Source organism: Numida meleagris, chromosome 4, assembly GCF_002078875.1.
Source record: "Numida meleagris isolate 19003 breed g44 Domestic line chromosome 4, NumMel1.0, whole genome shotgun sequence".
Classification (NCBI taxonomy): domain Eukaryota; kingdom Metazoa; phylum Chordata; class Aves; order Galliformes; family Numididae; genus Numida; species Numida meleagris.
Genome location: NC_034412.1, coordinates 17,522,462 through 17,549,684, shown reverse-complemented (window position 1 = coordinate 17,549,684; position 27,223 = coordinate 17,522,462). Strand labels below are relative to the sequence as shown.

Below are 27,223 nucleotides of genomic sequence, written 5' to 3'. Positions count from 1 at the left end.
TGCTAAAATCTCAAATCTGTGGCATTTTAATATCTTTGCAGACAAGAATTTTCTTTCTAGTCAAGCTGTATTTGTTGTTTACGTATGTCTTATGTTGTTTGACTCTTTAACCTCTGGAAGCACTGGATGCAACATACAAGTAATTTGTTTGAATTTTTCTTGTTTTAAAATTGCTAATTGCTCTCATCCTTAAAACAGGATGCTACTTTTTAGCTTTAAGGGTGTTTTTTTGTTTTCAATTAAAAAGGAAATATTAGTGTTTTTATTTATTTAGGAAACAAAATATTGCTGTAAAAGCACATAAGAAGTAAGTTAATCTCTATGAAGCTACTTCTTTGCTCCAGTGTTGCTTAAATTAACTGAAATTATACATTCTGTTGTGATGCATCATTTATTCATGTATGGAAGTAACCACTGCTTCTTATGCCTAACTGCCCCTTTTTGAGTTCTCAACTGCCTGAGCAGCTCCACAGGTAGAATTAAGGAGGTCATGGAACAAGTTAATGCAGGCACAGGTTGCTGTGTGAGGGTCTGTATGACTTCTTTTCCATAAAGGAGGTGGCATAAAATAGATGAACATATTCAAAGTTGTAGGATATCCCTCAAAAAAACACACAAGGTATACACTTGTATAGCCTTGGCTAATAACCTAAATTTAAACCATTTAAAGGAACTTGTTCCTTAGTGGCATGAAAAAAGAATTGTTATGGTTAAAATGGATTTCCAGATAATCAGTAGCTTTACAAAAGTTACAGGGAAGATGAATGTATCATTCCGTTTAAATCAAGTCATCCTGCTGTCACTGGAAATCTCAGAAGTTCAGCTTTGTGGAAGGATTTAAAGGCAACTCTACAACAATAATCGGATTAGAAGGACTTGCACAGCTACGTGGTCTAAAAACCAGATAAAAGAAACCGGAGTTCAGACTTGCCACAAAGAAAGGCAGTGAGCTGTAAGGTGCAGAACCTGAGGCTGATTTTGACAATTACCTAAAGTAGAGATGCCTGCAGATTTCAATGGTTACTGGAAAATGATCAGCAATGACAATTTTGAGGAGTATCTCAAAGCACTGGGTAAGGTTCCCTTCATGTTTCTTTAACAAATAATCAATAAATGTAAACTACCTTAATCTTCACATGAATCTATTTTTACTTGTTAGGCCATAAAGCATCTTTGCAAGAAAGAATTTTTTCAGGAACTAAGAATTGCTCTGTGCAAAATTGTCTTAAGCAATCTAGTTTTTAACATTACGGAGTTTCCATTTATAGCGATTAAACTACATAGCTGAAAGAGGTAAGTGGCAGATCTCAAATTTAAAACCCAAACATAATTTGAAAAAGAGTGAAAGTTTTGCATGCTACGGAGATGATAATGTAATTGATGCAGTTTTGTGTGTTTGCATGTGATGAAATATGTAAAATGCTACCATTTCTATAGAAATACTGGTACCCTTACTAACTGTCATATACAAGTAGCAAATCAAGACACGAACTTAGTTAACAAAACTAGGCTATGGACTTCTTCTTTATAAGCAAGCTGGCCTAAAAGATCTGGACATTTATTTATCTTTGTTCACTTTAGTCCTCCCAAGAGCTACAAGCCTCTTTCTGTGGTTGATGTTTCTGGATTAAAATAACTCTTTTTTTCTTTTTCAGATGTAAATGTTGCTGTAAGAAAAATAGCAAACTTGCTAAAACCTGACAAAGAAATCCTTCAGAATGGGGATCATATGATCATTAAAACGCTAAGCACTTTTAGAAACTACATCATGGAATTTGATGTAGGAAAGGAGTTTGAGGAGGATTTAGCTGGGGTGGATGATCGCAAATGCATGGTAAGAATTAGAACTGTAACAACTGACAAAGTAAAAACAAGACGATTAAGGCTTCGCATGGACTACATCTATAAGCCATTTTTTTGTGGCTATTCCTAAAATTATATTTATACTTCTCAGTTTGTTGAGATGCACACAGTTTTTATCATGTGTTTACATTAATGGAATGTAATTGTAATCAGATTCATGACAAAGTTCTAGCAGTTAATGAATAGTAACTTCAATGTTACTCAGTTATTCTGGAATATTTGTTAGTCTGAAAGACATCTGCATTCAGATTTTCAGAATCTCTTCACTGACAAATGCTTTACAGTAAAAGAAATCAACTCATTGCAAGGTCAGGTATCCTTCCCCATCTGTAACAATGGCCAAGCACTCAAAATCTGTTGCTTTTCTGTGCTCATTCCTTTCTGGGTGTATGTGGTAGAGCAGATGTGTTAATTAGCCTAACCAGAACAAATCCTCACAATCAATAAGCAAACACTGAGAACTCTGCCTATGAGCTCTATTTGCTTGCCAAAGAGACAATATTTTCTAGCTTATGATTGATAAATACCCATTATCGGGGAAAACATGAGAATACCAAATTCTTTAGATATATACAACTGGACATTTTTTTTCCTGTTTGAAAGCACGATGCCTGTGATATCCTACAGTGAAGCTGATAAGCAAAAGAAAATTATTTCAGCAGGGAATATAAAGGAGTAATCATACAAAACAGAATTAATAGGTTTCCATTCTTAAGAAGATGTTTCTGTATACAACATACTATTCTCTAACACTAGACTATGCAAACTTACTTTTGCTCTGTTAGCAGCAGGAAAGGGAATGACCTGGAATAATAGAGAAAAAAGGGACAGGTGAGCAGCAAGGAAGGTCCTCAACTAATCCATTGTTACAGGGGGTAGGAGCGTGGCAGAGTACAGAATAAAAAATTCACAGAAGGGTGAAGTAAAGTGTATGTGTGTAAAGGAAAGTGGCCCAATATCAGATGATTATCACTTGATTTCTGGAAGGCTCTTCATCAGGATAAATAAGTCCAGATCCACTGAAGAAATATGAACCTGAAGAAAGTCTTAGATTTAGTTGGCTAAAGCACTGTCAAAGATAGCAATGCTCAAATCATCTGCTCAAGGTCTAAAAATGTCTGAAGTACTCAGTGGTTAATACAGTGAACTACTGATTTGTATGTGTATAGTGCTTACCTGGAGATAATTCTACCTATACTTAAAGACCATTAAAATCCCAACTAAAACGTCCTTTACCTGGCAGAATGAAGTAATTCTGCTAGCATCTGCCTGCAGTGAGTTCTCACAAACTGTGTCAGACAACCACTGTGCTGAAAAGGTAGATTCAGAAGACATGAAAACTTGGCCTTTGCCCAGTCCTGCTTTTGAAATCCTGAACAGGTATAACATGTAACTCTTGGTTCTCTGAAAAATACCCGAAACATTTCACTATTTGTAACAGGCCAGTATTCTCTACTTGACTTTTCTAAATTGATTAATAAGAAAGAATGTAAAATGTTGAATCAGCAAGAAGAAATGACTATTCCAGTCATTACAGCAGGTATTAGATTTGGAATGGAATCTAGTTTACTTCCAAGCGTTCCTTAAAAAAATGTATCTATTGGTGGTTTAGTGCAAAATCACTCTGACTTGTAAACAGGATGTATCAGCATCTTCTTGCCTTTTTCAAAAAAAAAAAAAAAAAAGTTGTGGTCACACTAACCCTGACAATTAGTTTCTTTGTTAAGAATGACTTAGGCACATAACTTCACAAAAGCTTTCAGAAGTCTTCAGTATCTTTTTGTGGTCTCCCTCATCAGAAGAAGATACCAACTGCAGTTCTGTAACTAAGGCCAATCTAATCATTGCCTGTAATGTATCATACATAATAGTTCAATACTCTGATTAAAGATTTCTTGAAGAAACCTCAGCTTTTCTAAGGAAAAACAAGTACAAGAAGTTGTTTTTCAGATGCCTCTTCAAATATAACAACCAAAATGTCAGCAAAGATTTGCAGTTTTAAGCAAAGAAACAACTCTGGAGGGCCAGATGCCTTGTGAGAGGAGGGTTGTGGGGTTGATAAGAGATACTGGAACACTCCCTGACTGGTGGTATGAGGAAACCTACCATAAAATTGAAGGTTGATTGCCATTTTTGATGTTTCCTTTCCTTATAGATAGCTTATGAATCTGCATGCCATAAATGGCATAATCATTAATGCTCAGTCTATCTAATGGGAGAGTTTGAGTCATTTAATGTTATCTATATTGTGAGCTGGGCAGATTGCTGGGCTGGTTCTCTCCTCAGTAACAAGTAGCTCCACACAAAAGATGTACAAAATAACACGGATAAAAACAAATTACACATTAAACGTTACTCTATAGAGCAGAGCAAAAAGGAAGAATACAGCTAGTCATCTAACTAGAGTTAACATTAGTAAAAATATAAGCACAGTGAACAGCTTACACACAGGAAGATGTGTGTAACTCACTGAAATTTTGTTCACCTTTCAGTTGTAGAACACGTCTTCGAATCTGTCAGAGTACAGTGCAATTACAATATTTCAAAATCAATAGTCTGTGATGAGTAAAAGCTAAAAAGTTTTGCTGGGTCTAAATTTAGAAAAGAAAGTCAAAGGTATGACAGTATAGGCTGCCCTTGATTTCACTTAGGATATTTTTTTTTTATACTTGGTCACTGCTGGAAGCTTATCTGAGATAATTCAGCTGGATAAACCTTAGCAGTTTCTGTTTCTTTTTTTTTTTCTTTTTTCCACTTTTAATCATCACTTTCTTGTCTCCACTGCATGCATTTTTAGATGATTCCATTTTCTTAAAGAGGATGGTGGTGATATCAGTACTTCTATGATTTTATTTCTCTTGGAAAGTGAAGACTTGTTGCTTTAGAACATAAAATTTCTCTGTTTTGTAAAACCAAGTATTAGGATAGTTGCCCACGCAGGAGAGAGCACTAATGATAGGCAAGGTGCTGCCAAAAAGACAGTTGATATTCCCTGTAATCTGAGCAAGAAATGATTCCTGTCTAGTTTGTATTCAGGAAAAAAAATGCAATGAACATCAGTTGTTTAGGACACAATTTGATTTATACTGCTGCAAGGTCAGAATAAAGTCCTATTAAAATTACATGGCTCATTAAACTTTTTTTAACTGTTATTTCTGTAGGGTTCCTTTATTCCACAAATGGAATTCACAGCTGTTAATCTAGTTTAGAGTAGGTACTGGAACAAATACTTTGCTGTTAGAAAAAGCAGGCACTAGTGACACTTGGAATTTTGGTAGGGAGCCTCCACAGAATAAGACGACTCAAAACGAATTGGGTTTTTTTGTTTGTTTTTTTTAAGTAAGATGCAAGATCAGCAATAAGTGTCTTTTCTTGATCCCTGTGATTCAACTCTCTCATTTCTATACCTCTACAAATGTCATCATTTTCTTTTTAAAAATTACTTCAATTTATTGATTTGGGCTTGTAAGTATTTTCTCATATACTATATTGGAAAAAGCATTGTTCTAGAATGATAATTGATGGGAGATGTCTGTGTGTGTATATACTAGTCTTCTCTCAAATCTACTGCTCCCTCTCTCTGCAGTAAATTCCCCAGCTTCTTATTGGGATAATCTCTGATTTTAAGGGGTGTTAATTCAAAGGAAGTAGTCTTCATGTAGTTCTGCGTTTCTGACCTTTTAGAAACTACTGTCTCCAAGTGAGGAAGAACAGTTCTCCAGTCAACCTCTCCAAGGCTCCAGAGAACAATTCCAGTCTTGGATCTGTCTCAGACTCTCTAAAACTCATTCAGTCTCTGTGCCTAAGTAAAGAGGAGCTATTTCTTTTCTTTTTTTTGTCTTGTTTTTGTTTATTTCATATTGCATGCCTTTTTGGCATTACATTTACATTAGCTGTAAGTGATACGCTCAGCATATTTATGCCACGATGTCCGATCTCTAGAATATTTTGTCATACACATTAAGATGTCATTAACTTCAAATGTTGCAGCGCTAGATTCATGTCTACTACCTGAGACTAACTGCAGGCTTCGAGCTAGTTACTCACAAAAATACTGCTAGCATTCTGAAAGCTTTGTGGGCAGGATGGTTTTGAGTGGGCTTAGCATTTCAGCTTTACATGTATCTCAGGGAAATAGGAATGCAGTGTACAATCAGAAAGAATCAGATGAAAACCTGAGAACCTGACTTACCAAACTCCTTTTTGAATAACAAACCATTAGCGTTATGTACAATTGCATCTTGCTAAATTTACGCAGAGGGCAAATCAGTTATGCACGTTTATTTAAACAGTCAAAGTCATAGAATCGATTCTGATTCTTTCACAACATGAATTAGATTTCTTTTCTACTCTTTTTCTGACATAGGATATATGCAAGTCATCCCATTTTTTTAATAGATCCTTACAGTTTTATCTCTATAAGAAAAAAATTAACCATTCCTAAGAAATAAAGCACTGTGTACAACCAGAATGCTTATTCTACTTCTCCAAACCCTGGAGTGTATCTCCCTTTCCCTTATTGCTCCAGTGAGCAAGGATTCAAAATAAGCAATGTGAACATTTAAGTTCTGACCCTGACAGCAGCTTACTCTTTGATCTAAAACTTGTCATTCTGTTTGCTAGCAATGGAGATGCTGACAATCACCTAAGCAACGCTTCTAAAACTGTCTCATTTTTTTTACTACAGGGAACTTCAGTAAGCTTATCAGTCAGGTACAGAATGCCCACATTTTAACCAGCTTGTCTTTCAATAATGATCTGAGCAAGTTTGTAATGGTGCAAACACATTTCAGAGTCCTATAGTTACAGATGCCCATTATGATATGTCACCTGTGCCAGCTGAGAAACGTTCTGTATTGTGCTTCCATCCTTTTCCTGTTAGTTAACTCTGGGAGTTTCTGTTGCTGTTTGGCTTAAAGCAGGAATGATTAAATGGGAGGTTAGATTTATAGCTGCTTTTACAGGGTTGAACTGAAGTTGGTATAGCAACAAAAGATTGATAAAGGCTTTACCATCCTCCCTAGCTACAGTATAGCTAAATATGTATAGCCTCTCTCCAGAAACAATATATTGCAATAAAGTCCAAGAATCTTATCACTCATTTTTCTTTTGGAGAATGTTTAATAGATGTTTTCCCATAGCAGAGACAAAATAAGCCCACATATTTTCTTTTTGGAGATCTGGCTCTTTGGGAGATGTTACAGTGAAACCTGATTTTGGATGGATCGTTGAAGTATAATACTATGATAACTTCATTACTTAATTTTCAATACTAACAATAATTTCTGCTAGATTTTGGAAAGAGTGACTGGAATTTATGGGATGGTCATGAGCAGAACAAACAAGCAGCTTATTTCACTCAATAGATAAATTGTCCTAGCAATTAAGAAACGTTTCTGCAGTTTTTTCAGATGGTCAGGTTTCTCCTTTGTAGCTGTTTATCTTCATCATCCTAAGCTGTTTTTATGTAGACAAGAAAAATTGAGTATCTTCTTAATTTAATGAAAACTTAAGTTAGGAGGAGTAATGGGATGTAAGCCATTTATATTTCTGAATCAAATTTTAAGATCATCTAGATTTTCAAGGGATTTGTACTTTGGAACCTATTGACCATATATATTGATAGTGTCTTATGAGAATAATAATGTCTTTCCATTTAAGTTCTTAACTATAATAGTGACCTCGTTGGAAGCTGCTTACATTTTCCAGCATATTGCTACTTTGTTCTCAAATACAGTACATCAGAGCAAGAACACAGTCAAGAATCAGGACAGTTTAAAAAAACTGCCATAGTACTGGGTTGCGAGAAGATGAAGAGGCCTTGTCCTGATGAGTGGTTCTTAGTGATACATCTCCCTAATTGCATCTTCCAGGATTTTCACTCACACTCCATAGTGTGGTGGTTCACGCATTCACAGAATTGTAGGGGCTGGAAGGGACCTCTAGAGATTATCTAGTCCAAGTCCACTGCTAAAGCAGGTTCACTAGAGTAGGTTACACAGGAAAGTGTTCAGGTGAGTTTTGAATTTCTCCAGAGAAGGAGACCACAGCCTCTATGGGCAGCTTGTTCCAGTGCTCTGTAACCCTCAGAGAAGTTTTTCCTCATATTCAGATGGAACTTCCTATGTTCCAGTTTGTGCCTGTTGCCCCTTGTCCTGTCCTGGGCACTGCTGAAAAGGGCCTCGCCCCATCCCCTTGATTGCCCTCCTTTACATGTTTATAAGCATTGATAAGAACTTCTCTGTCTTCTCTTCTCCAGTCTGAACAGTCCCAAGTCTCTCAGTCTTACTTTTCAGTTACCCAAATTGGTCTGAGTAGGAGCCTTCAGAATTAAAACTGTAGTCTACAAAGGCTCACTGAAATCTGGACCACCACAATTAAAAACCTCAAGGTTGCATCCCCTCATATGGCACTGCCCAGCCTTTCAATTGGGCTGCAAACAACTATCCATGCAAAAAAGATTGGCCAAGCTTGACAATGCATGGGCCATGGTGGAAGAGTACAACAGCTTTCTTACAACTGCAGTGCCTGGCTGCTGCAGATCATATTGGAGCCAGAGCTATGAGAATCCAGAGCTATTACTCTATCCTCCCATGTGGCCAACCCTCCTGGAACTTGTGCAACTCCACCTCACTGCAGGTGACTGGAATGTCCTAACTCCAAGTGTTTAGTTCAGTAGTTTTTTTTGGTTTTTTTTTTTCCTCAAATCTATCAAGACTCAAAAAAAAAATCTAATTTACAGCAGGTATTACTTAACTGGTATGGACCCTTATAACTTCATGTCAATTTTGGCTGTTACAGTCTAAACCTACTGAAATTTGCTGCAATTTATCATAGCACACATAGAGAGGTAGCAAGGAAATTACTCAACTTCAGTGAGTTTTGCTTCAAAAGTCCACGAAAACAACTGAAGTAAACATGGACTTAAAGTCCACTTTGAAAAAATAATTGTAAGAAAGTAGGAGACTGCTTTAAGTAGAGTTAGAAAGTAACTGAATGTCTTTGTGACAAATTTACTTTTTGACTAGAATCTCTAAACTGTTACAGTAGATATCTCATCTAACTTGAGGCTCATTGAAAAATTACCTTTAGTTTTCATTCCTCGATTTGATTTTCTACATGTTCCCAGTATTCCTGGATCAGACTACTCTTAGAAAACTCATTACCTAATTTCAGTTGTGGAAACGAAAGAGCAACAGAAAAATATCCATACTTTTTTTTACTTCAGTGTGCTCTTTTCTCAGTAGTTTATTTATCTGTCGACAGCCTGCCGGATACAGATTTGGTGAGATGAAAGGAGTTACTGGCTAGAAGGGTGACAAAACTTTAACGTGGTTGTTGCCCTCCTGTCAGCAGTGTGGAGCATGCCTCCTATGCAAAAGGTCATAGGTAGTGACTATGACATTACTGAATGTGCCTTCACCATTACATTAAATCGGCTGTGATATCAACATTAGTTTATTCCATTGGCACTTCGGTTGATGAATATATTACCTGACAAATGCTCATCAGATGTTTTTATATCACATTGATAGTTAGTTCAGCTGAAAAAGCTTTATCTCAAGCATCTAATACATATCTAACTGGATACGTTGCCATGTTTGACTGAAAATTCTAGAATATTTTGTGTTATTTGCAAACATAGGACACAGCTCAAAGTGGATTTTCCTGTATCAGCTATCTGATCTAAACAAATGTTTTCCATGGTTTAATTTTTCCTAAATCGTAATTACAGTTGTAAAATGACTAGTCATTCCCATAAGCACAGAATTACTGAATTGAGACGGAGCATGGATTGTATGATGCAGTCTTAGGGCTCTGCGGTCATTTGCTGCACTGTAATATAGAGACAACACTGTGAAGAGAAGAAGAAGAAAAATGGAAACTGTACTGCTGTGTTTCTCCTAAAGATGGGAAATCAATAACATTTCTGATGAAAGATAGTAGCTGCAATTCATATTTGTAAATGTACTGTGTCAAAAATCTATGTGGCATCAGCAAAAAATGTTCATTGGCTACTTAAGGAAAAACATTGTTTTTGTATTTCATTCACCTGTAAAATACACCAGATATCTTCAGCTGCACAGCATACAACACAAGCTAGTACATAAAATAGCCAACATGGGAATGAGAAATGCTGTGCAGTGCCAACATCAAATGTTTTTGCAATTAGACATAACTGGAAAATGCAGATTTTTCTGATACATCAGTTTGTTTGATGATTATTTCAGTAAATTACAAAATTCAGTATATCTGGCTGTAAGTCAATGTAAATTACTACTAGAAGTTTGAAGTATTATCCACTGTAATTTGACAAGATTTCACTGCTGTTACTGCTACTAGAGAAAATGCTAATACATAGTTCAGAGGTTTGTTTTGTTTCTACTAAGCGTTTCATTTAATAAGTCTGCTTTGTCTCAAATAGTAATGAGAGTACTTTAATTTTCATTTATACTAGATTTTATTTTCAGGAGTAAAATATTGCTATGTACATATATTTAAATCTTCATAAATCACTAGTAGATTAAATCACTAACAGAAATATGTGAGTTGCCAAGTTGTAAAAGGAAAATATCTAAGTGCACAAAAATAGTTTAAGACCACATACATCATATAATAACAATAAGGAAAAATTAAATATTTTTGTGTTCACAGGTTTCAAAGATAATCATTTGATTGGTGAATTCAGTATCATAGAATCATAGAATGGCTCGGGTTGGAAGAGACCTCAATGATCATCAGGTTCCAATCCTACTGCTACATGCAGGGCTGCCAGATGCTAGATCAAGTACTAGATCAGATTGCCCAAGGCCCCATCCAGCTGGCCTTAAAAACCTCCAGGGACAAGGCATCCACAGCCTCTCTGGGCAACCTGTTCCAGCACCTCACCACTCTCTCAGTGAAGAACTTTCCCCTGATATCTAATCTAAATCTCCCTTCCTTTAGTTTAAAACCATTCCCCTTTGTTCTATCACTATCTACCTGTGTAAAAAGTTATAAACTCCCCTTAGGTGTTGGAAGGCTGCAATGAGATCTCCCTGCAGACTTCTCCAGGCTGAACGAGCCCAGTTCCTTCAGCCCATCGTCATAGGAGAGGCACTCCATCCCTTGGATCATCCTCATGGCCCTACTCTGGACCCACTCCAAAAGCTTCACATCCTTCCTGTGTTGGGGGGCCCCAGACTTGGACGCAGTACTTCAGCTGTGGCCTCACAAGGGCAGAACAGAGGGGAACTCTAGCTTGCCCTGCTAGCCATCCCTCTTCTGATGGAACCCAGGATACCATTGGCCTTCTGGACTGGAAGCGCACACTGCTGGCTCATGTTCAGTTTCTCACCAATCAGGACCCTTAAGTCCTTCTCAGCAGGACTACTCTCAAGGAGTTCTTCTGCCAGCTTGTATACAGTATAATTCTTTTTTTGTAAAATAATCCATCTCTTCCTAGCATTGCTCAGGCAGAATTACCATCAGTCTTTGGGACCAGTGGCAAAAGATACAATATTGGCCTCTTCCCCCTCTTACTTAATTACAACGTGTAGTTATCCATCAGGAACAAAGTATTTAATCCAAAAGAGGTACAATATTGTTAGTTAGAATTTTTGAGAAAAGTTAAATTGAAGCAAGACCCTATTAATCACACTGCCCAAGAATCACATTAATCAACATCTTCTGCTGACGTTTCCTATAGAACTACATATATTTCACTCAAGATGTATCAGTCCTAGGTTTCAGTTTGATCTAGCAGTAAACAAGCAATGAGGTAAAGAACATAAGCAAGAAATCCTTGATCAATATTCTCCTTTAATCATTGACTGCATGGTGCTTGTGTTCTTATAGCTCATTGAAATGATATACTGATTAATGACACATAACACATTTCTAACAAGTTCTATCACATTGTCCATCTTTGGGATATGCAAGGGAAGAACTTGAGCTGGAAGAATAAAGCTTTAAAAGAAATTCAGCATAATACAGAATTTGAAGACATAAGAGAATTCAAGCACTGCCTGTTCGTAGATCTTAACTGCCTACAGTATCTCCCCACCATTTTTCTTCTCTTCCAGACATTTATTTTCTTTATGCTGTGTTTTTCTTTATTTTCTTTATTGCTGTCTTTGCTGTTGAGAAAGGGTGGATTATTAGAAGCAACCAGTGCACTTACAACAGCAATAACAATTCCAACCTCAACTAATACTTTGCTGTCTCAACAGAGATATTCGGAATTGAAGAACTTACTGTTGTCTTTGATCTGACTTAAAAGAGAAATTTCTGTCTTTTGTGTTATTTGAGTCTTATATCAGAATTTAGAATATGACCTAAAGAAAGAAAATATAAAAGTGTGACCAATTAATCTTATTGTCATGAAGTTTTTGTTTCTGCTAACAAAGAAGATAACATTATGTTCTTTTGCAATATATTCTGTCCTTTATAACCTTCGTAGCAAAATAACCACATACAAAAATCAGAAACCGTATGGCGTCCTCACATCCCATCAGTAGTTATATTTCCAAAAAGGAAGAAAAAGGATGACATGTGGGAATTGTGATAAAATAGCATGGTTAATGGTCTGTGATATTTTACTCTTTGTGGTTGTCACTGACTCACCAAAAGCATTATCTAGTCTTGATTAGAAAGAAAAAAAACCAAAACAACAACAACAAAGAGAAAAAAGTGTGTTTTCTGAGACGAAAATGTTTTTAAAACTCTCAGAGCCTAAAAAAGTTCTTTGTGTTGCCACAAACATTTCTCTGTTGTCCCCAAGTCTACTAAGCTAGTGAAGCATCAAAACTAATAACTTCCACAGTAACTGACTTTGCATGTGAGTAGTTCTAATAAAGTTGGATCTGATTTTATAGTGGTATATTGCCTTGGAACTCACATGTAAGTGTACGAAATTTAACTTTACAGCTAATCTAACAATTTATCTGTGATTAAGCTAGTGCTTAATGGATAGAAATAAGTACTGCTACTAAGACAATCTGCATACACAAATGACTTATTCCCCAGTATCTCTTGCATCTGTAGGTCACTAGCAGAAATAAAGTTCTTTCTGATATATTCATGGTTTAGAATCATCAGAAAGCCCTAGAGATATTAATTCAGTGTTATTTGTTATCTTCTACTCCCTAGTTGGATATCTGTAGATTCAAAATAGATATGTAAAAGGATATGAACAATGGCAACCACATTAGCTCTCTTAACTACAGCCTTGCCACAATGTGTTTTCCCTTCTTGTATTAGCATTTTAAACATTGAAAGGAGGTAGCATTTTTTAAATGTCATCTGCTACTAGGTTTAAATGCATCATTGTAAAAGACTGAACAGAAAAATTTGCCAATGCATTTTACAAATGAGAGAGATTTTTTGTGAGGACAAATAAGTCTGGCTTTCTTAAGAAACCCTGTATGGTGCAAGCAGACTATATGGGATCACTCATAATGCCTTGCCTATGATTATCTTTGCTGGCACGCTTTCTAGTGATTCATTTTCCACGCTTGTTTAGTCTAAAGCTTCCCATGGGTGGAGACTGCTGGCTGTACTCATTTATAGATGATGGCTATAATGGTTATCATTTAAGAATTAATTGTTTGTGACATACATAAATTAAATAAATAGGTCTGCATAGTTCTTGAATGTTGAACTTATTTTAATTCATAGAATGACAAACGTAGGGTGGCTTCTTTTCTTAGAAACCACACAGGACGGATGCATTAAGTTTGCCTTTAATGATAGATCAGAATTTATCTCCCCTCCATATTTAGCTGCTTATACGGGCAATGGCCTGAAGACTTACACAGGTAGACAGTAATTCCATAGCTAGATGCACTCTCATACATTTAAGTAATTTTATTAAGTCCTTGAACTACTCAAGGTAGTACAGGTATTCACAAAAGTGCTGTGCTACATCCTGCAACACCTTATTGTTATGCTGCCAGTCCTGGCTCAACTACTTCTCCAGCTAAACAAAGCAGGATGCTGGCAATGTTATCAATTTACTGATACTTCCAAACTACTCTGCTCAGTGACAGAAGACAGATTAAGATATGGGGTAAAAAAAAAAGCCCGATATTTACAAGTCTTTCTTGTATAACTGGAGCTGCCAGTAAGTGGGCACTGTGTTCAGGTACATCAGCTGAGCAGTGCTTGTGGTGAAAAAAAGAAACTGAATCTCAAGTTTTCAGCTCTTCCTACAAATACAGTGCTAGGCTGCACATCCCTTCTGCTGTTGCATTTGTCAACAGGGAAAAAGAAGTGCACTCATATAATGACTTTTATGGGTTTTTTTTCTTGCAGTTCTCTCTCTCTTGCAGGTTTTGCAGGCAGTTGGGCAGCAACTTGCTCTTTTAGCAAATTTCTTTTGTAATTATCCTAAGTACTACAATACTCTACAATTATTCTTCTTATGAGATTCATTAGTGTATTATATTAGAGAGTAGTTTTTCTTTAAGGAAACTAATCACAATATCATGAAATACTACAGTAATGCTGAACATGCTCATTTTCTTAGACCACGGTTTCTTGGGATGGAGATAAGCTACTCTGCATACAGAAAGGAGAAAAAGAAGATCGTGGTTGGACTCAGTGGATTGAAGGAGATGAAATGCACCTGGTAAGACCATATAATAGGTACCAAGTGCCATCCTATTATTAATTGAACTAGCTAGATGTAGTGCAGCAAGCTGAGTGCTGTGTTATCTTGGCATTCTTTGACATAATTAAGTGTTAGTGCTGTATTTGACTTGTTTCTGAAGTAATAATTTCATTTAGCACCATTATTCTTTTAAGTCCCTTACAAAGATTGCCTCTTTTCAAAGCAGTACTCTTACTGATAACTGTCTGTTCAGACATACCAGTTTGAAATGTTTACACTGAGGAAACCATTTAAAAGAATGGCCCTTGTACACTCTGTGAAATACACAGTATGGGAGCTTGTAAAATTACACACCCAACAGTAAGTTGTAAGGGGAAAATATACCATTGCTCTTTGAAAATAGTTACAGCCCTAACTGCGTTATAGCCCAGAGAACGAAAACAGCAATTAAGCTTTTGAAATGTCATGTTCTCTCTGATGACCATTTCCATCTTTCCAAGTTAACAGGATCTGAAAGAAGATGCCTATTCTTTTTTATATAGCTCTTCACAGCATACTCACTCCCTCATCATTTTTGATAAAATGCACTCTTCCTGCTGAGATAATAAAATCCAACTTTAATTTCATTCCTCTGTTCAGTACTTTTAGCATTCAACACTCTAAATGAATGTTCTCTAAATATTCAAATCAGAAACTGTTATAAATGAAAAGTACTTCGCAAAAGTACCCTAAGCCTCTTATTACTAAATAAGAAATACTGGAAGTCCCAGAAACCAGTTTGGAGAAGGAATGTATGTTACAGACCTTGCCATCTGGACTACATACTCGATGTAATGCAGGTAGGGAAGAAAGTAAATTTATAGTTGCAGTCATGGCCTCAACAGAAGTAGAGGTGAAGCAATGAAATTGAGACTGCAGAATTTTCTGTGTATATAAATGTCACAGTTTCAAGTGCAACTGGGGAAAGGAGCCCCTTCCTCCCCCTTTCGGGGAGAAGGAAAGAAAAACGACCCAACTAAGATAAGGATAAAAAATTTACTACAAATGTTAAAAGAATGTAAGATAATAAGAAAGAGAGTTACAATTAATAACTCAAATGGGAGAGAGAGGATGGCTACCATCACTGCCGGAACCCGGCAGTGCCTCACCCCTGTCACCTGGAATCAGAGATCACGTAGGGAACTGTGGAGGTTCTTGGGAATAGTATTTTTCTTGGAGAGCCGGAACTCACATGAAACTGCTAAAGAACACAGGATCAGGAAGTACAGCTCCACAGTGCACTGTGCCTCTGCACCCAATAGCCTGCCGCATGATGTCATGATATGGAATACTGATGAAACCAGGACAAAACATTCCCTCAATCTGCATGTAAACACAATACAACAGTTTCACGCTACCTCCCAGATTCACAGCACTCGGTGCTATGACCCCAAGCAGCCTTTTCAGAATCTCTGCTAGCAAACAGGTTGCAATTAGCCACACTGTGTCTGGCCTTGAAGCTCAACTTATTCCTTGCTGCACTTAACCCACATGAAACAATGGCACTAGTTGCTCTTGGATTTCTTTGGCCTCCATTTTGGCAAGTCCAGGTTCTTGTCCCTCTGCAATCATTCTCTCTTCCGATTTACTGCTCCCAATACCTTTTTTTTTAGTCTAGATTTCTGCTGTTCTTACTCTGACTCATGCACTGGCCATACAACCTGGCCATGAACCTCCAGGCTGGATCATTTTCTATGCTTAAACCTGTCAAGAGTCATATCTGAGAACTCATAAATTCAGATTCTGGTGCTAGTGCCACTGTTGTCTAGTGTCACTTCAGGTACTCTAATGTAACCTGACTGATCTGATGCTTTTCCTTCAAAAAGCTGTGAAGAGAACTGTGTCATACCTGCCAGCACATACAGGTATCCATGCATTGACAGTTCTACAATTTACTGTGATCTGTCCATCATGCACCCAATAGTCAGTACAAAGTTACTTCATGCAAAAGAAGTACCCAAATATTTTAGAAACCAGTCCCCAATATTTTATCACATTTTATATTTCATGAACTTCAAATGATGTCCTCTTTATTCCTCTGAAACCTCATTAATATAACTCTCTCCATTACACATGCAGTGAAATAGTTCCATTTAGTATCTTATTTTTGATCAGCCAAGATTACTAGGGCCTGTACTCCTGAGAGTACTTTGATACAATGGGCAGTTACCTCTAAAAAAATGATACTTCGATAGTTTTATGATCCTGTTGAACTTTACACAATGAGCCAAGTGTTAATTTAATTCCTTCCATGGTTCTGTATAAAGTAGTACCATATCCTTTAGTATTTATTACCTCCTATTTTTACCATTTCATTCTATGGTCTGTACTTTGTAGTTCTTTTTCCTCCTTGGATTCTGTTTTATGTGAGTGACTTATTTGACCATTCTCCATTTCCTTTTGAGCTTTATTGCCATTTTCTATTGTATTGATTGCTTCTGCTCTGCAGGTTTTTATCTCTGTCAGCAGATCTCTTTGTACTTAATGCACACTCTTTCTTTTGGGTTCCGTATATATACAGTGAACAAAACAAGTCCCAACTAAAATCACAGTGTCGGTCTGCTTGTTTCATCAATTCATCATGAAGCACCTTCTCTTACAACAGACTGGTAACACATGCCAATAAGGTTATTGACCCAGTGTAAGTTCTTCTTAATAAGTCACTGTAACACTTATAAAGATATATAAGGAAATGTGCACAACTTCCCAGTTAACTACACCTCCTGTTCCCTCAAAATATTCTGACGACTTCATTTAAAGTCTTATAGTGAAATAGAAAGTACAATCCTTCTGCTATGTCATATATAATCTTTGTCTTTACATTCCTTAAGAAGTTCCACCAATGTTCTTCCAGGAAAACCAGTCAACACCTCCACAAATTTCCACAAAGACTGCAACTCTCAGGTGTAACCTCAACAGTTTCAGTAATAGAGAAGATTAAACTGCATCTTCAGTGATGTTAGGCAAACAACAGTAGGTCTCATAAATCAATGTAGCTTCTTATGAGCAGTTAAATATGAACCAATTTTTAGCAAGCAGAGATTTTTTAAAACCTACTGTGGAACACAGAAGACCAGTGGACAGCATTAGGCATTTAATATGGTCAAGTTCAGACAAAACTCACTGCTGTGCTGTGGTTTATGGACCTAGCTCAACTCTTCTGTATGCAATTACCTGTCCCATCCTACCCATGACCGCTACGTTGCTGGAATCGGCTGTCAGCTGATTTCCCGGTTTGTAAGTTTGAACTACTGATCATCAACATACAGATTCAGAATTTGTTATTTAAATCCATCCCAAATAACTTGTTTATATGTCCAAGATATAGAATGCTCATTTCAAAGGCCTAAGCGGTTGCACACACAAATAAACAATAATGCCCCAGGAACACATTTGGTCTTCTGAGATCTGAGATCCCAAAATAACTTCTCTTACTCCACCTTTCTCCAGAAAATAAGCCAAAACCAAGTGGTACCTTTAGGATTAAAAATAGGCTTAAATATGTACAAGCTACACAATCTAATTTGATAAGAAATTCCATACGGAAATTAAGCTGGACATACCCATGAATATATAATGCACATATCCTATGTGAAAGATGTAATTCTAAAACTATTTTCTCTTCCTAGGAAATAAGAGTGTGCGGAGTCAAGTGTAAGCAGGTCTTTAAGAAGGTACAGTGAGCCTACTGCTGATACCGAAGTGAAGAACAGTAGAATTTACAGACTTGCCACCAAATCTCCAAGCACTAGTAATGAACATCATCAGTGATGAGAGTAAACAGAGAGAAGAAGATTAGACTAGAACTGTATAGTCAACATATTTTTAACAAATTATTTTAAAGAAATAATTGCAAATAAAACCCCATTAAAGTTACTAAACACTATAAATGGGCATGCACCATAATTCTTGACTACACAGAAATTGAGACTGGTAAAAGCCGAGATACTGGAGCTAAAGGCCTTGCGAGCACATATTTTACTTAAAATGAAAATTGCCTTTCTGTAGCCTTAACAAGGGGCCTTAAAGTAATCTTGTTTTCAGGCAATGAATTGTCGTAGGGAAGTGAATGAGATCTGCAGTATGTGGCTGATGGGAAATCCTCATCTCACTGAAGCTAGTGAGAATTTTACCATCAGCTCCAATGAAGCGGTACTTAAAGTATTCCACCAAAACTGAAGACTTGATTTCTTAAATGAAGTAAAGTTATGGATCAATAATCTGGAAAAATAGCACTTACAGAATCATGGCCAAGAGGCAATTCCTTTTTAAATGCTTTAGCCAATGACTGACTATTTGTTTTCTTTCTTATTCTGATGAAAATAACAGTAAGGTTATTGCTAGTAACTATGTAATTGTACTCACACCGTACAAAACAGATGGCTAACATCACTTTGTACAATATAATTTTCAGATTTGATTAGGACCCATCATTGTGCTCATCTTCTCATGCAGCACATAAAAAAGCACTGGCCTAGTGGTTTCTAACAGTGACTTAGTCACTATTTATATTAATAGCAATTTAGAATCCAAACTTTGTATTTTCAGTCTGTCAGCAAACTGGATATACAGTTAGCATCACCACCTCAAAAAGGCTCATGGACACAGGGTGCTTGATGGATCAGACATTAAGCAGATGACAGACTTTTACAAGTATGTCCTGTAACAACTGTTACTAGAAATTTTCAGGGACTTAATAAGTGGGGAAGTTGCTATTGGCAGAGTCCAAGGTGTTTTAAAGTGGGAACACATCTTCCCTACTCTGCTACAATCCATGCATATAGCATTGCTTTTGCCTTCTTTCAGATCCCAGTGCTGAGACTGTGAGAAATTTTAGACTTTCTCTGTGTAAATGTGAACAAATGCTAATATTCTCTACTAAACAGAGACAGTTCTAAAACATATACTTTTATTAAACCTGTTCAGAAATGCTACCAACCTGATCTAACAAATGGAAAAATAGAGGTACAGAAACATTCGCTATAACTAAAAAGTTAGTATGGCAAAGATCATAAATTTTCTGAACTCTGATATTTCAACTGTATTATCTATTGAGCATGTAGTACAAGATGCACTGTAATACACATCTAGTTTAATTTTGTAAAGTTCTTGGTTTTATTTTACATCAGAAAATACACAAAATGTTATCTATGAAGATCTATACATTCTCTTGTAATGCATAAAAAAATACTCTCCATGTGTTAGTATTGCAATAGATATTCATACTATTTAGAATTACAGACATACGTAATATAGTTGCTTACTGTAGGCTCCCTCATAGTTTTTTTCTTGGAAACACGTAATACTAGGAATTGTACTTGGCCATAGCCAACCAGATGAAAGCAGAGTCTGTTCATGTGTTAGCTGTCTAGCAATGTTTCTACAGTTAAATGGATACACCTCCTGACGGATATACAGACCAGAAGTTAATGGTGATTAAGTTCTCTTTTAGTTGGAGTAGAAGAGGTAAAAACAGTTTATGCTTAAATATGATAGAAAAGTTCAAGGGGAACGAGAAGGGTCAGAAACCTTATATCTAAGGTTAAAAACACAACTTTGGTTAAGTCAGCGTGCAAATAGCTGACTACTTAAAGAGTTATTTATCACCTTACACAAGACTGGGGATATCCAAACTGCCAAATCTCAATGCATTAGGCATTTGTTCTGCTTTAGAGGACAAAGAAACTTCTTTCCTTCAAGTTTCTAAATTATTGATTTCATAATCACGTATAACCTCCAGACAACTCTGTACTCTTCAGCCCCAAAGAAAGATAGAGATTAATGGAAAATAAGGAATGAACTCCACATTTATAATGATCTGAATTTGTAAAGACTACCTATATTTTCCTTCTCATATGAAAATTGATACTACACGATTAAAAGATGGTTCACTTCACTATCCACAATTAAACTTTGCATAATTCATTTTAATGTTCAGTACTGATTCCGACCTTTTTTTAAGTGTAGTTCTCCTCTGGTAGAACTTGAAAGTTCACAACCCTGAATTCACCAGATGTCTTCTCATTTTTGCTTCCAGATCCCTGCAGTCTTGTGTAATATTTACCAACGCTTTTTCACAGAATCATAGAATGGCTTAGGTAGGAAGGGACCTTAATGACCATCTAGTTCCAACCTCCTTCCATAGACAGGATTGCCAACCACTACATCAAGCTACCCAGAGCCCCATTCAGTCTGGCCTTGAATACCTCCGCAAATACAGCATCCACGACTTCTTTAGGCAACTTGTACCAATGCCTCACTACTCTCTGAGTAAAGAATTTCTTCCTAACATCTAACCTAAATTTCCCATCTTTCAGCTTAAAGCCATTCCCCCCTGTCCTATCACTATCAGATCTGCTTAGAAGCTCCCTTTAAGAACTGGAAGGCTGCAGTGTGGTCTCCCCAGAGCCTTCTCTTCTCCAAGATGAGCAAATCCAGCTCCCTCAATCTTTCTTCATAAGAGAGGTACTCCAGCCCTCTGATCATCTTCCTGGCCCTCCACTGGACCCACTCCAACAGCTTCCTGTACTGAGGGCCCCAAGCTTGGACACAGCACTCCAGATGGGGCCTCACAAGGTCAGAATAGAGGGGAACAACCACCTCCATCTCCCTGCAGGACACTACTCTTTTGATGCAGCCCAAAATACTGTTGGCTTTCCATGCTGCAAGCGCACACTGCTGGCTCATGTCCAGCTTTTCATCTACCAGGACTCCCTAAGTCTTTCTCTGCAGGGCTGTTCTCAAGGAGTTCCTCTTCTAGTCTGTACACATATCTGGGATTGCCCCAACCCAAGTGCAACAACCTTATTAGGTTCACATGGGTTCACTTCTCAGCCAGGTCCCAGTCCCATTGAATGGCATCCCTTCCTTCTAAGTGTCAACCACACCACTCAGCTTGGTATCATCAGCAAACTTGCTGAGGGTATACTTGATCCCACTGTCTCTGTCATTGATAAAGATATTGAAGAGCACTAGACCCAAGACAAACCCCTGGGGAACACGACTCATGACCAGTCTCCACTTTGATACCTGTCAATAAATTAAGGGCCTTCAGCAATAAATTCAGGGCTTTCAGCAATTAAATCAAATGTTCTAGATAAGGACATCTGAAGCCTAACAAGCAGAGACTAAACACTCCACAAGCTTTGAGAAGGAGGTATCCTGCTTGGGTTGATAATAAGCACTATGACAAGTTTGAAGCACCAATTAAAAACTTAGTCAACAGCCATGATCTTTGTAAACAGGTTTCTGACCAAATATGGGACCTGGCTTATGTAACACATGACCTTCTGCCTGGATCAACCACCAACAACCCCTTACCAGAACCCTATATTAACACAGTGCATGTGTAGTACTAGATTTTAATACATATAGCAATCCTAGGAATAGGTGGTCACTTCATAGAAATCATATGAATATTCACATGTTAGAATACATAAAATCTGTGTGCTTTCGATCATGCGGGTGTTTTTTGGGAAGGAGTGAACCCCATGCACCCAGTGTGGCAATAAAGTAATGTCAGCTTTCTAACCTGTCATTCAGGTTGGCGAGTCTTGTTCCCAGATTTTGGTGACAGCCTGGACACAGAGCTGTGGACCACAACCCTCTGGCTGTGAGCATCCAATCAGTTCTTTACCCACTGAACAGTCCAGCCTCTAAATCCATAACTCTCCAATTTAGAGATAAGGATGTGCTGCAGGACTGTGTCAAAGGCCTTGCACAAGTCCAGGTAGACAACATCAGTAACCCTTCCTTTGTCCACCAATGTTATCGCTCCATTATAGAAGGCCACCAGATTGGTCAGGCCTGATCTGCCCTTGGTTAAGCCATGCCAGCTGACTTGGATCACCTCATTATCTTGCATGTGCCTTAACATCTCTTCCAGGAGGATCTGTTCCATGAACTTCCCAGGCACAGATGTGAGGCTCACCAGCCTGTAGTTCCCCAAGTCTTTCTTCCTCTCTTTCTTGAATATGGGAGTGATGTTTCCTTTTTTCCAGTCCCTGGGGACTTCACCTGATAGCCATGATTTTTCAAATATGATGGAAAGTGGCTTGGCAACTGCATCAGCCAGTTCCTTCAGGACCCTCGGATGCGTGTCATACAATCCCAAAGACTTGTATACATTTCAGCTCCATGAAGCAGTATCAGGCTTGCTCTGCTTCTACAGTGGGAAGGATTTCACTCCTTCAACTTCTGTCTAGAGGTTCAGGGACATGTGAGGCACGGGAAGCTTGACTGCCAGTGAAGACTGAGGCAAAGAACTCACTGAGTACCTACCTCAGCCTTATCCATAACTGTTGAAGCCAGTTCTCCATTCTCATTTATCAGAGGGGGTACACTCTTCTTTGCTTGTCTCCTCTGACTAATGTATCTAAAAAAACACTTCTTGTTATTTTTCACATCTCTCACCAAGCTCAGTTCCATCTGCACCTTGGCTTTCCTGATTCCACTTCTGTATGTTCAGGCAACATCCCTATATTCTTCCCAGGCCATTCATCCCTGCTTCCACTGCCTACACCTTTCCTTCTTATCCTTCAGTTTGACCACCAGGTCCTTGATCAGCCATGCCAGTTTCCAGCCTCCTCTGCTTGATTTATTATGCTGAGGGATGGAGAGCTCTTGTGCTTTCAGAAAGGTGTCCTTAAAGAGTTAAGGACATATATATTTATACTGGATCTCTGCTCCATTCCTATGTCCCTAAGGACAGTTTCCCAGAGGATCTCATCCAATAACTCCTTAAGCAGCCAGAAGTTCACTCTCTTGAAGTTCAGGGCTCTGACTCCACACTTTGCCAGACCCATGTTCCTCACGGAACAGGGGGCAAGAGAATCAATTAAAATATAGCTAAGTCAATCCAATTGTTAGTAGCCATTATTATTATTATCAGACAGCTTTTCCCCTTTGGATCATTTGGTACAAGGGAAAATTTAGCACTCGCATCTTATCAACCAGAAGCAATGTAACCTGCTTTCAATTATGGAGAAAAGTTGCGCTTGGGAAGTATGTCCACAGTTCACATATATCAAATACAGAAACTTCAGAAATATTTAATTTGGAATACATTATTTTCAAATCATCTAATTTACTTGTCATTGTAATTCTAACCTCTTATCTCTACTGCAGAAACCAGTTCATTTGGAAAAAGAAATGCTGTTTATTCTTTGCTTCTATGATGATGCCTTCCAAATACTGCATAAAATGACATACTATTTCCTTAAAGCCTTAACAACATATTATTATACAATTAAATTCAAAATTGTAATTAAAAAAATGCCATAGAATAAGCATTTAATGGATGCTTAACTTTCAAAAATCATTTGAAAAATATCAGCTAACTTTCAAAGAATATTTTCAAAACTACTTAGTAGCCAGGACCTTCACAATGAATTCATATCCAGACTTACTTACTACTGAGGAATCAAACTTTGTATTCATTTTCTTGATCTTCCACAGAATTTCAGCTATGGTTTTATTTTAATATTCATTGTGGTAATCCAAGTTTGCAATTACTTAGCAAGTTTTAAACATACTTTATACTAAACATTCTAACAGGTTTAAGAAGTAAGATGTCCACAAATCCCATGGCAGATTAGGCAGATGAACAGAAATTTAGGAGGCTCCTCATGGAAAGGACACTTCTGAGTCTTATACTTTTTCTTCTCTTCACCTGGTTTTCAACTTAATTTAGCAATAATCATTTAGTGTGAGTGTCACCCGTTCTATTCATGGTTTGCGTGATTATTCACCATCTGATCTACCCCTGCCATTACAGAAGAAAAACAGGAAAAGCACTAAGTCAGGTTGTAAGCTTAGAACATCAAACGATTAAGGAGTAAGACTTGCACAGGACCAAAGAAGTTTCAGAAGGATTCTGAAAGCATAAAGCAAATGCAGAGGATCGAGGAGAGAACTGAAACGCTTCGCAGTAACATGATCTATAGAGAAAACAGGATGCTCTCTTAACAGTAGGATAATATTTTTGAAGAAGTTGATTGTGATGTATCTAGTGGTGTAACCTGTATAGATGATATTTTCATTTGGAAATTGTTGGGTTTTTTACTGTTTGATATGAACAAGTCAAAATATACACATTAATTTTAGTGGGTGCAAATATGACTATAAAGTAATTATCTCAGTGTTTGAAGATTAAATAATTGATGTGAGAAAAAAATCTAATCAGACCTATACAAAATACATGCAAGCCTAAGAAAGGGCTGTTAATTTTTTGTTTCTTTATTGTAGAAATCCAATTCTTAATAGATAACAAAATGTTTTACATAGATAAAGGATACAAATAAGATTGCATTATGTAAAGAGGTAGTTTTAATATTAAGTAATGATATGAAATGTATGGTATTAATTGTGAAATACCTTTCATATCATTAAAGAATTTAATCTTCAGATATATTCTGTAGTGACACATATGCAGTACACCAACCTTTCTGATTCCCCATACTTTGACTAAGATTATACCACAATATTCTCCCAGTCTTTTCTAATCTGTGGCTCAAGCCAGATCATGCTATCTCAGTATTTAATAACCTTTGCCATATTTTTCTTTTATAAAAATCTCAAGTCATTTTTGATCATCAATGCAAATATTAAGCAAACAGTTTTTTAAGAAATATCTTTTTCTATTTGCTTGAACCTGTTGCCTTCTGTTTCATGTTATCATGTAATTACTCCTAATTCTTGTACTGCAAGAGATATGAAACAGCCATCCCATTTCTACCATGACACTCAGATTTCTGTACCCCTAGTATCATGGTAAGGTAATCACTCTAGAAGAATCAGAGTCACTAGGTCACTATCTTATTTTATTTTAAAATGAGCTGGCTGAATGGCAAATACCATATAACAAGAAGGTGTGTTAGATTTCTAAAGAGTCTCTTATATGAGACAGAGCAGTAGAGAATAACAATCCACCAGCATGGCATGAAAGGTGCATTCCAGTAGATACATCCACTTTCATTAATGTCTATCATTCGATTGACTCCACTATATTAAATTTTCTAAGTGGACAGTAAAGCAAAAAGTTCTCCAGCACAACACTGATAAAACTTTCCTAGCATATATTGTATTGTATTGTTTCTTGGACAGTATCATTTGTAATCACATAAAAGATTCATGGCCATTCATCTTCTATTAGTAAAACATTTCTTCTTAGAATAGTAGCTATGTGCTACTGCTATTAGTACTTCAAGAAAATTTTCAACCTCAAAGCAAATGTTTATTTAAGTAATTGACTCCTGTCTAGCAAAAATGCACAAAACAGTAGAATTCCTTCAGTATCCTGTGATTTATCAACAAAGCATGCACCCTTCTCTGTATAAACAGCCAATAGTAAGTATCCACACTAAACACTTCAGCAGCATAGCTTTTTATTTCCTTCAACCAGTCTGCCTAAATATTAAGTTTCTACTCTAAAGAAGAATGAAATTCTCTCTTTCAAGAGCCACATTCTTATTAAAGTAGGTGAAGAAAGAAGAAAGGTCTGTGGTTATTGACTCAACAGCAATTTACATAACAAGAGACCACTTATCTAACTGTGCCAATTGGTACAACGCTGTTCTAATGCTGAGCCAATTAAAAGGTCAATATTGAGATAAGAATGTTTCAAATTTAAAATACTTTATTTAAATGTTTGGTTAATTGAGAGTTCAAGATTGTAGCAGAAGCATGAGCAGTTAGCTATGGGTGCACAATCATTATAGAGGAGTTAACATTTAGAACTTGTTTGTGTATCTGTAGAAATACATATAGCATGATATTAGCAGTAATCTGCAAAGATGTGTAGTCCTTGAAAAATGCTTTTATCAACATTGTGGGATCATATTAACAGCTTTTATGCAACAGTTTCACTTTCTTTCTTTCACCTCCCTTTAGGCTGCACAAAGCAACATTACAGAAGTGCAGAGATAAAATATAAGAAAAGCAGAGGAGGTAATGCGAAATTGTACTGGAATTTAAAATGAAAGGTCCCAGCCATTTTTTCTCAATGGCTAGTCAGTATCCTTGCTACATAAGAAGAGATACTTGTAATGCTATGGAGTCACCATTTTCATTTTTTAGGGTTTAGAAGCATTGCATACGGGACAAGCTGAAATTTCACATTCAATCAAGTGCAACAAGACTCACAGCAGTTCATCACTTCCCTTCTCCAATTCTAAATCAGCATGATTCAATTTCTCTTTTCTTACCAAGACATTGATGCTTACTATCCATAACCATTACAGCTTTTAACACTTCTCTCCAGCTGGGCATGTTAAAGAAGTTAACACATTTCAGTAGTACTTCTGTGAAATAGCTGTGGTCTTTCACTCATCCTGTCAGGAAATATGCTGCCATTCTTGATGCTGACATTTACAAGTTTATTTTTGGAAAGGAAAGGGGGAGAACAGCACCTTTCATATATTTTACAGTAACACAGCAAAGCACTTATTCAAACACAGCAGCTCCTCCAGACACCCATTTTCAGGTACAACAATGTAGCTCACTGGAATGCAGTTAGTCCGCTCCAATGTATCACTGATACCAGTGTTCATTAGAAACAGCTAATTATTCGGGACAATCCTTAAAGGCCAGTGTGGTGTTAAAATCCCACTAGCTAGAAAGCTAGTCATCACTAGTCTTTTTCCAACACGTATGTTCAAGTAGTTCAGACATAAACACAGAGACATTCTCAGTTTCCAAGAGCTGCTCACAGATTGCTCTCAGAAAGAATTC

The 27,223-nt window shown here is 37.1% G+C and overlaps 1 protein-coding gene across 1 annotated transcript; it reads left to right on the top strand.

Annotated features, from left to right (window-relative positions):
* RBP1 (retinol binding protein 1) lies at nucleotides 311–18,361 on the top strand. Its single transcript, XM_021396534.1, has 4 exons — nucleotides 311–1,073; nucleotides 1,656–1,834; nucleotides 14,372–14,473; nucleotides 18,124–18,361. The coding sequence occupies exons 1-4, from the start codon at nucleotides 1,001–1,003 to the stop codon at nucleotides 18,175–18,177; spliced, it is 408 nt and encodes a 135-aa protein (XP_021252209.1). The 5' UTR covers nucleotides 311–1,000; the 3' UTR covers nucleotides 18,178–18,361.

Excerpts from the sequence above, each read along its gene's own strand:
- RBP1 (XM_021396534.1), top strand. The coding sequence starts at position 1,001 with ATGCCTGCAGATTTCAATGGTTACTGGAAAATGATCAGCAATGACAAT. Across the intron at positions 1,074-1,655 it reads GGAGTATCTCAAAGCACTGG|ATGTAAATGTTGCTGTAAGA; the intron begins GTAAGGTTCCCT and ends TTTCTTTTTCAG. Across the intron at positions 14,474-18,123 it reads AAGGAGATGAAATGCACCTG|GAAATAAGAGTGTGCGGAGT; the intron begins GTAAGACCATAT and ends TTCTCTTCCTAG.